Source organism: Mus musculus, chromosome 10 (genome assembly GCF_000001635.26).
Source record: "Mus musculus strain C57BL/6J chromosome 10, GRCm38.p6 C57BL/6J".
NCBI lineage: Eukaryota > Metazoa > Chordata > Mammalia > Rodentia > Muridae > Mus > Mus musculus.
Window position 1 is genome coordinate 82,485,564 of NC_000076.6, and position 10,606 is coordinate 82,496,169.

Below are 10,606 nucleotides of genomic sequence, written 5' to 3' on the forward strand. Positions count from 1 at the left end.
GATTAAAAGTAAAAAATAGTCACAATCATTGATGATTAATAATTTTGAGTCAAGTGTCAGTCAGCCATCATCATATGATGCCATATCTATTGAATCTTTTTTATTTGATTTCTTCAATCAGATATTTGTACCAATATCCTCTTCTAAGCATTGCTCTCTTTTTAATTAATTTCATTATTACTGTGATGGACACCATAACCAAAGGCAACTTTGAGAATAGTGGGTCTATTTTCTTTATATAACTGGAGTGACATTTCTTTGATGAAAGCAAAGACAAGAACTCAAACCAGATAGGAAATGGAAGACTGGACATTATATGTGAAGAAGTGTTTCTCACTGGCTTGCTTCTGTGGATTTACTAATCATGGTGTTTTATAGAACTCAAGACAAATACCCAGGAATTGGCAGAAAACACACTAGGATGGGCTGTCCACCATCAATCATTAATAGAAAAAAGAAATATAGGTGCTTCTTTATAACTTGTTTGTTTTTTTTTTCAGGGAATTTCCTGTATTGAAGTTCTGTCTTCTCAAATATCTCTAGGTATTGTCAAGAAGGCATACAATCAGTAAGCATGGATCATGACTACTTTTCTGAGTACTCATGCTATTGCAAGAACACACTTAGCCAGAGACGTGTAGCTATATTATTAACAGACTGTATTGAATCTCAGTAATGTTATCATTACAAAAATGGGTCAACTCTCAGTAACTACTATGGTTGTAAAATTTACATTACACATTCATGTAATGTTCCTTTTAGTATGGATACTAAATTTTGGTATATTTCCACTTGTAACAACATAACCTCAGAAGAATACTTAGTCCATCAATTCTTCATCAAGGATAACAAGCTTAAGTCAAATGTGTGAGTAACTAGACTACCTACTTTAACAGACCCTAGATCACTAGTTCATGAAGACAGACATGGAACTACACATCAATAATATTAAAATAATAAAAACCATGATTCATTATAATGCTAAAAGTCTTTATTGATAATATCTAAATACACTATGAAGATTTCATGATTTTGATTGATTTCTAAAATGACTAAAAATGTTAATGATTTCAATGGTTGTACTCAAATGCATTTTAAAATGGTGGTATTTGAATCAATAGTAACTCGATGTCTCAGCATTCTATTTCTCATTAGAGGGCTCTGTACCATCAAATATGTTGTAATCAGATTTAGTTATCCGATAAACCCAAACCATCTGGATTCATTCTTCACAGAACTTCTTGGGAAACAGAGAGCATTTTCTTGTGAGAACCAGCAGTCTAGTAAAAGAAGTAGAGAAGAAAATTAATTTAGATAATATACCAGGCATAACTACCAATGATAATTCCTTAATTTAGAAACACTAGATGTCATCAGGCTTTTTTTTTCACTTGAATCTTATATCCACAAGTATAAAATTATAATACTATTACTTTTTATGTATATTTATGCAGAATTGCTTCATCTTTATTCACTCATCCTTAGTAGAGTGATTATAACAAGCCAGAGACTACAAAGAGACCTCAGATTATGTCCTCCATTTCTGGAAAAAAATTAATATCACATCCATTGCCACAAAACTTATTTGAACATGAATCTCTGTAAAGAAATATGTCTGTCTGCCCTATATCTCAAATGAAGCAAATAACTTTTCTCATATTGGTGCAAATTTCCTCTGAAAGAGACCTGTAAGTAGCATATGTGACTTCTCAGGATTACACCAGTGATGTAGGGATCAAATTTCAGCAGAGGATTCCTTTGACCAAACAAACTATTCATTATTACTGGTGTCAAAGACATCAAATTCAAAACACATATATACACACATTTGTGTGTGTATGTATAAAGTATGCATATAATATGAATATGTATTTATAAGATATAATATAGTAAGATGTAATATAATTCTGATTATGGTTTCCCTCTCTGAAAGACTTCTTAGATTCTGAGATTTCCCCCGATCTCCCCAACAACCCAAATCCATGAACTTTGTTCATCTCTTCTTAGAAAATTGGCAGGTATCTAAATAATTATTAATACTACTAATAAAATACAGTATGATAAAATAAAAAGCACTTAAATAGAATAGGAAAAATAGAAACAAACATGAAAGAAATGTGGCTCAAAGAAAAAGACAAGAAATGCATGTATATACAGAGGCATATATAGCCTAACATTCAGAAGTTTTATAAAAATATTTCAACTGTAACTCAATATATATAAACAAAATATCTATAAAGTTGGAAAAACACAGAAAAAACATTATGAGAGAAAAATCCTCACAAAATGAAGCTGCATTTCTTTTGTGTTGGCCATGTGTAGTGCTTACTTTAAGTGTGATTTACGTTAGCAGTAGATTACATTGGAGTACCAATTTTTTTTTCTTTGAAAGCAGTTATCTATTGGAGTAATCTTCTGGATTAATGACAGAATTTATGTTTACTTCTGCTTTCAAAACTAGAAAACCAATTGGCTTAGGCAAATGCAATTTGAGTATATGCTTTGCCAGTATTCGTGAGTTTATACTTACCTGATGTTTACTTTCAAAACATAGGAACCATTACTAAACATAATGGGCCTCGGCCAATTGGTAGACGTTCACCTGTAGAAAATAAAATATTTCTGTGATAATATAATTTTTTAAAAATTGCTCTCTAAGGCTTTTATATAGAAAAGCAAATCATAACAACATAAAACATTGAAAGTTTATATTTTATTTCAAGTTTATTTTTTTTCCAGGTTTGATATAATAAAACTGATTAGAGTCTAAGTCTATGAAAGAATGTAGAACCTGCTTTCTTTAACTATCAATCCTCTAAAACAAAATTCAAGTGCCCCTCTAAGTGGAAAAATGAAAATATTATTAGAAGATATGAAGAGGCAAAATTGTTCTTGGGAGTAGAAAGCAGGATTATATTCATAAGCACTGAGGTCATGTCCAACACTACAACGTCCAGTTTTTCAGAGAGATTCACTAAAGTTTACTACATTACCAGACATTCAACCACTCCCAGACCTTGTTAATCACAAACTCCAGACTGATCCTTCAACTTTCAGTGGGGACACCTAATCCCTGCAGCCCATCCCCCCCCCCCAAGTAGTTGTATATCACTCTGATGAAGAACTATATGCACAGAAACCAGAATCACTACAAACCAATTTACTAATTTCTTCATTATTTACAAAAAATGTTGAAATATATACACATATGCGTGTGTATTAGAAACATGAAAATGTAAGTTTATGTTATGAAGAAAGTTAGAAATTTCTTTGATATTTCATTAAGTGCTCTGTTGAGCTGAATGTCACAGTCACATGAATCATGTTGCTGCTGCTTCCAATGTACCTTGTTCAAAAAGTCCATTCAACAAATGCATTCTACCAAATACCATCTTCAAACTGTTCTTGTATTTTGCACAATTCTATCTCAAAGTATTATGTGTCATCACAAGTTTATCTTTAATAAATTTTATGACTAAAATGTTAGGTGAAATTACTGTAAACAAAGCCATGAATATTGAAACTCAATAGTTTGTTTCATATCATCTCTTTTTTATTACGTTTCTACCAACATAAATAATTTTAAGGTAAACAAGTGTGAAACAAAGTTATTATGTGCAAATGTTTTGTTAAATCCCATTGTCTTCACTGTCTTTCTTTTCCAAATTGTGAAGCTGTGTGTCTAGCCTTGCAAATTTACCACATTTGACATTCTCTTTTCATGAAAATTAGTTTAAGTTGTGTAATAGAAAGAATAGAATTTTACTATCATATGGCAGGTAGGAAAGTTTTCTGTTCTGCAAGACAAACTGGGAACAAAGATCACATAGTTTCCCTAGAGCCCATACCATATGGAAAACACTACGAATTGAAATGGAATTTCTTTCTTACTGAGAAAATATCCTTCAGTGGGAAACAATGGAATATTTACTCTTTTTATCTCCTCTCAGTAACAGGGATGCTGATTACAAATTTCTCATATATTCATCTCTATTTTTCTACTAATTACAACAATCTAACGCAAAATTCTCTACTTTAATGAAATAATAACGGAGGCTTATGGACTGAAAATAACAATTATTTCAAAGACAATAGTTGATACAAGCACACTTCAACTACTATCATGAAAGCCAAAGCTGTTTAGCAGAAACTACTGGAAAAAAAAAAGTGGGGGGATGGTTGCATTCCTTAGATGCAAACTCTTTCAGTGCAAGCTACTTGGCAATTTACATTACTGCTTTCAGCTGAAAATAACCATAGCCCTCCCTTCAAAAACTTAGCATACATGGTATGAAACATTTATACAAATTCATCTCTGTTACTATAACAAATTGTGCTAATCCCAAATTGAACACGTACTTTTAGTAAAAAGATAAGGCTTCTGGTCTGGCAATAACATAATCATTTGGATATTAGGGCTGTATTATAAAACCTGAGACTTATGGTTACCACATTTATGGCTCACAGCTTAAAACATAATTTTCTCTGTTTCTTCACTTACAAACAGAACACCACATGTTGCTTTTCAATGGATCATCAGAAAGTATTAAAAAATATGGAGAAAGTACATTATTTAGCTTTTCTTAGTACTAGCAGACAGGATAAGATTTCTGAGCCACTGGTATTCTTGTCACAACCGAACTGCACAGTACTGCAGTCACACTGTACTTTCCTGATTCCACCCCTTCCACCAACTCTAAATTAGTAATGAACAGTGAACCAGAGATTAACTCCTGAGTGTTAAGATACAGTAGGTGAGTCATCTGGTCAATTTCATCAGTACACTCTATTTGGAGAACTGCTGCTAATTAAGGTTGGAGTCTACCATGTTCCGATAGCAAAATAAAGGATTTTCTTTTATAGAAGAGCTTTCTTGTCTCTGAACTTGGTTTGGGATTCTGAAACCTCATACCTTTATGTAGGAAAGAGTGAGTATTCCTTGACAGACTTACAAACCTCTTTTCCTGATTAGAACTGACCCAGCAAGTACTTGGGATTCCTGGAATGGCTCTTCATATAAATGAGACATTCACAGGACTTTAAATTCTTGGCAATAAATTTTATTTGCCCTGAAAATACACCTTCCCACATTCCAAAGTCCATATATACCTTTGGTTCACCCAGAATAAAGTGTGTGGTAACAATCCCACCCTGAATAATGTTTTCTGCACAATCTAAGATCTAAGAGAGCTGTTTCATTGAAGATCCTTGAAGAAGGACTTTGTCTAAAGGTGAAGAAACAGTAAAATCCTAGGAGAAAGCCTTCTCTCTCTATCCTGTACACCCCCTTCCCCACATTTACTCCCAATTGGACTGGGGTCCTGCAGGACCCTGCCCATTCCAGATCCTGCAATTTTCTTCAAGCTCAGTGTGGAGAAGTGCCTGGATACCCTGAGAAGGAGTAAGCAGAAGATTTTGGAATCACAAAGGGAACCCCCAAGATGCATACCAAAACAAAATATTGGCATTTATAAAAATATGTAATGTTTTTGATATAAAAGACAATCAGTACAAAGAAACACACTGTTTTCATTTCCTTTAAAAATGCTGAAAACTATTACCATTTGATAGACAAAAGAAAATTCATATTTAAGATACAATATTATTTTGAGACATTTTACCTTCTTGTATAGTTGTTCAATTTAGTTGAATGAAAGAAGGAAATTCACCATAGATGAGACAGTGCCAGGAAAGATGCTAGTATTCAAGTAATTGTAAATACATCCAAAAATCCCATAGATTCAACATGCTACATGAAATTATATGTTTGCATGACTTTACATTATTATCCTATGAAATTATTGAGTTGGTTTATAGCACATATTCCATAGATATTAAGAATAATAATAATAAAGAAAAACTACAAGGAGATATTAAGTTTCTTAGGCCAACCTATGAACACTATTCTCAAGTACATTTCAGCATGGGCTATTTTCAAAAGATGACTTGATCCAGAGATCCCATGATTACTTTTGCTCCTCTTATTCCTTTCTCAATGGAAAATGTCAGTTGATTGAGATTCATATATAGCAGAGAAATAAAACATCCTAAAGTTTTAAGTAAAATGATATCACAAAGCTCTCATTGTATGAGATGACAACCCAATCCACTGACATCTGCTCTACTTCTACTAGACCTCACTTTCCCATTTCTGTGAAACATAAGGCTCCATTTGTCTAAGATATCACTCATTGCCCTGTTTGCCCATTTTATATCAACTACAGAAGATCAAGCAGTTGTCAATTGAAGATATGTCAATAAATGTATACTCAAATTGTTTACTGAAAAAATAACTTACATAAACTAACAATCCTTTATTACTCTATAAAATGGTTTACTAAGGAAGTTGTTAACAAAGTAATTTGAATATGAAATCTCCAGGTGAAATTTCCTTTCAACCTATATTCCTCAACAATTTGCATTCTAAAACTGTAACACAAATTAAAATGTTATAAAATAAAATAAACAAGCCAAAATAAAAGATCTAGTCTTTCCTATTCAATAGCAAATGTGTGATTACTCTACTATGAAAGAGTTATAAGTCCTGTTAATCATCTCAATAACTAAGGTCAGGTAAATTACCTGAAAACATTTGCATGAAGATGCCAAATCTACCAAAAGACATTATCAGTAGACGTGTATTGGCTGCAAAATCAGGAATTCTCATTACTTCACTTGAAAATCCACTCCAAACACTGTTTAGGGCTTCAGAGGCAACAACATCATCTTCATCATTAGGGTCTGCAGTGGTTTGACCTGCAGAAAGTAAAATGCATGTTGCAAGGGACAGTGAATATATTTCTGAATTCACCTTACTTCATGAACAAAAACTCAATATCAATTTAGGTAGAGTTCCCACACAGAAGAATCTTGTAGTGTAATCATTAGTCATTTAAACAGGTATACACAGGATTTGGAAAAAGGAAACACTCTTTTATTTAGGTGCTTACCATTGCAAATGATGAAGAATCCCAGAAGTGAATACAGAATAATCAACTTCATATTTAAAATTTATGATCTAGATGACGTGTCGGTAGTCTGCAGATCAACCTCTCCAAAGAACATCTAGCTTGCTCATTTATACTCTCTCAGAACTGTTCAGCCTCTAAGTGATATGGTGAGCTTGGTGATGACAGCACATGTAAACATTGTCACATGTCAAAGACAGAACAGTGGCTATCACTTAATGTTCATTTTCTGTAGTATCCTCTAAGATTTGGTCCTAATTTAGAACATACCAAACCTATAATATTCTATTGTCCATCCTGTGTAAAGAGCAAATTCTGGAAACAAACACTTCAGGATAAAAAGAAAAACAAATATTTCAAACATAAGTCATGATTTGTGCCCTATCAATCATAGTCAAAGACTTAGTGTCTCTAAGAAATCAAGCATTATGATTAAATAAAATAACTGTATTACCTCACAAAATAATATGTTTTGAATATTTCTAACCTTTCAGACAACAACAAATCCATAAGGTATTAAAATTCATCCTTATTTTGTTTAGGGAAATACATGTATCATACAGGTAGAGGTACCTGATAAATCAGAAAGTTAACAACCACAATTTATATGCAGAGAACCTGGTAAAGTCTCATGCAAATCTCATGGATAAGGCTTCTGCCTCTGTAAGCTCATATGATTTGTTGAATTTTTATTACTTGCAAAATATACTAGACATATTAGGAGTTATTTTATTATTTGTTTAGTTTTCTACTTTTCTCTGACATTTGTCTTGCTTTGCCTCAAAATCAACATGAGATATGGGGCATCTTCATGGTTGGCAGATTTATCCTTCTCAATGTTAGACAATTATGGGAAACTGTCCATACAAATCAGGATAGATGCATAAACAGCACAGTTAATGTGCAACATTGCCTTCCATGGGTACTTGTGTCACAGTGATATTCTAAGGAAGACTTTAAACCTTTATAAAGTCCTAGTTCTTTTGCTTAAATGAGCCTACGTGACACTAAAATTCTTATTGTCCTACTATATATCTCATGACAGGAGGGCCTATTCATACCCAAATAAATTCTCTCACTCATAGAGAAAAGCAAAGGAGAATATAGGCTACTAACAAGTCATTGAAGTGTCCTCTGTTCACACATAGAGGATATCAAGTATCAAGAGAAAAATCTTCATTTTGGACAGTAATGTGGTCACAGAACCTCATCAGGTAAGCCTAACCACACATGATAATATTACAATATAAATTCTTACCAAAGTACCCCCAAAGATAAGGGTCTTTTCACTTCACATTGGTTAATTAGATCATTTACGCACTAAATTTCTGCAAAAATAAAGAAGGTTTTAAACTGATTCAAATTATTTATAAAAATCTTGTAAGACCCTCCAAACACTAGTGGATATTGCAGTGCTCAACAGTGCTAGATAGAACACCTTTTAAAACTGCTGACACTATTGCATACACTAGCAAGATTTTGCTGAAAGGACCCAGATATAGCTCTCTCTTGTGAGACTATGGCAGGGCCTAGCAAACACAGAAGTGGATGATCACAGTCAGCTATTGGATGGGTCACACGGCCCCTTATGGAGGAGCTAGAGAAATTACCCAAGGAGCTAAAGGGAACTGCAACCCTATAGGTGGAACAACAATATGAACTAACCAGTACCCGGGAGCTCTTGTCTTTAGCTGCATATGTATCAAAAGATGGCCTAGTCGGTCATCACTGCAAAGAGAGGCCCATTGGACTCGCAAACTTTATATGCCCCAGTACAGGGGAACACCAGGGCCAAAAAGGGGCAGTGGGTGGGTAGGGGATTGGGGGGGTGGGTTTGGGGGGACTTTTGGGATAGCATTGAAAATGTAAACGAGGAAAATACCTAATTTAAAAAAAAACTGCATTCAAGTTGAGACACAAGAGAGCCTTCTTCCATCAGTGAGTCAAACACAAACTTTCTACTCAAATATATTTCTAAGACCCATGTAAGGTGAGTTAAGCTATGAATATATGACAGGTAGACTCTGAATAATATTACTACTAATAATATATATTATATATAGTCAATCATATGCAGTCAATAAAAATTCCTTTTTTGATGCTATTAAGACTTCTAAACATAGCAGCCTTATTTATAATAGCCAGAAGCTGGAAAGAACCCAGATGTCCCTCAACAGAGGAATGAATACAGAAAATGTGATACATTTACACAATGGAGTACTACTCAGCTATTAAAAACAATGAATTTATGAAATTCGTAGGCAAATAGATGGATCTGGAGGATATCATCCTGAGTGAGGTAACCCAATCACAAAAGAACTCACATATGTACTCACTGATAAGTGGATATTAGCCCAGAAACTTAGAATACCCAATATACAATTTGCAAAACACATGAAACTCAAGAAGAATGAAGAACAACGTGTGGACACTTTGCCCCTTCTTAGAATTGGGAACAAAACACCCATGGAAGGAGTTACAGAGACAAAGTTTGGAGCTGAGACGAAAGGATGGACCATCCAGAGACTGCCGCACCAGGGGATACATCCCATAATCAGCCTCCAAACGCAGACACCATCACATACGCCAGCAAGATTTTGCTGAAAGGAGCCTGATATAGCTGTCTCTTGTGAGGCGATGCCAGTGCCTGGCAAACCCAGAAGTGGATGTTCACAGTCAACTATTGGATGGAACACAGGGCCCCCAATGGAGGAGCTATAGAAAGTACCCAAGGAGCTAAAGGGGTCTGCAACCCTATAGGTAGAACAACAATATGAACTAACCAGTACCCCCAGAGCTCGTGTCTCTAGCTGCATATGTAGCAGAAGATGGCCTAGTCGGCCATCAATGGGAAGAGAGGCCTCTTGGTCTTGCAAACTTTATATACCCCAGTACAGGGGAACACCAGGCCCAAAAAGTGGGAGTGGGTGGGTAGGGGAGCGGGGATTGGGGGAGGGTATTGGGGAATTTCGGGTTAGCATTTTAAATGTAAATGAAGAAAATACCTAATAAAAAATTGGAAAAAAAGACTTCTAAACATGTTCTACTCTCGTTCCAACTGTTAAATAACTCAATCTCAGTCAATGAAAAGACATCTTTACTGTAAGCTATGCTATACAAGAAAAATCTAGACCAGTGACTATCATCTGTATCTCAGACTTGTCCTGCAATCCATGTACATTTTCCAAACATTCAATATATCTTTCCTAACAATATCAATGAAACTAATTAGTAGACTAAAGAACATCACTGGAAACCTGCTCTTTCCTATTTATTTAATACCTAAAATTTAGCACTCAATGATTATATCTACATTCATAAGGTCTTCCAAAATAATACTATTCCAACTCTCAGATCTGAGATTAACACAGACTCTTGCCATCCAACATTACTCACTCATAGTTAAAGTGTTTCCTAATTCCATGAATCAAAATATGTTCTCCTCCTCCTCTTCCTTCTTCTCCTTCTTCTTCCTCCTCTTCTTTTCCTTCTTCATTTTCTCCTTCTTCATATTCTTCTTCCACCACCTGGTATCTTCTTTTTCTTCCTCCTCTTCCTCTTCATTTTCTTCTTCTCCTTCTTTTTCTTTTCTGTCAGGCCATCTTTGACCTTTTCTCTCCCACCATTAAACTTATTTA

At 34.4% G+C, this 10,606-nt stretch overlaps 1 protein-coding gene across 1 annotated transcript; it reads right to left on the reverse strand.

Moving 5' to 3' along the window:
* Positions 1-969: 969 nt before the first annotated feature.
* On the reverse strand, positions 970-7,055 carry Gm1553 (predicted gene 1553). Its single transcript, NM_001255990.1, has 4 exons — positions 6,951-7,055; positions 6,583-6,756; positions 2,531-2,602; positions 970-1,280 (listed from the first exon to the last, which is right to left on the reverse strand). The coding sequence occupies exons 1-3, from the start codon at positions 7,000-7,002 to the stop codon at positions 2,544-2,546; spliced, it is 285 nt and encodes a 94-aa protein (NP_001242919.1). The 5' UTR covers positions 7,003-7,055; the 3' UTR covers positions 970-1,280; positions 2,531-2,543.
* Between the last annotated feature and the right edge of the window lie 3,551 nt (positions 7,056-10,606).

What these genes read in the sequence shown, in the direction of transcription:
- Gm1553 (NM_001255990.1), bottom strand. Translation starts at nt 7,002, where the DNA reads ATGAAGTTGATTATTCTGTATTCACTTCTGGGATTCTTCATCATTTGC. An exon ending in ATTCTTCATCATTTGCAATG is followed by an intron (nt 6,757 to 6,950) that starts GTAAGCACCTAA and finishes TACTTTCTGCAG; the next exon opens with GTCAAACCACTGCAGACCCT. An exon ending in CTTCATGCAAATGTTTTCAG is followed by an intron (nt 2,603 to 6,582) that starts GTAATTTACCTG and finishes TATTTTCTACAG; the next exon opens with GTGAACGTCTACCAATTGGC.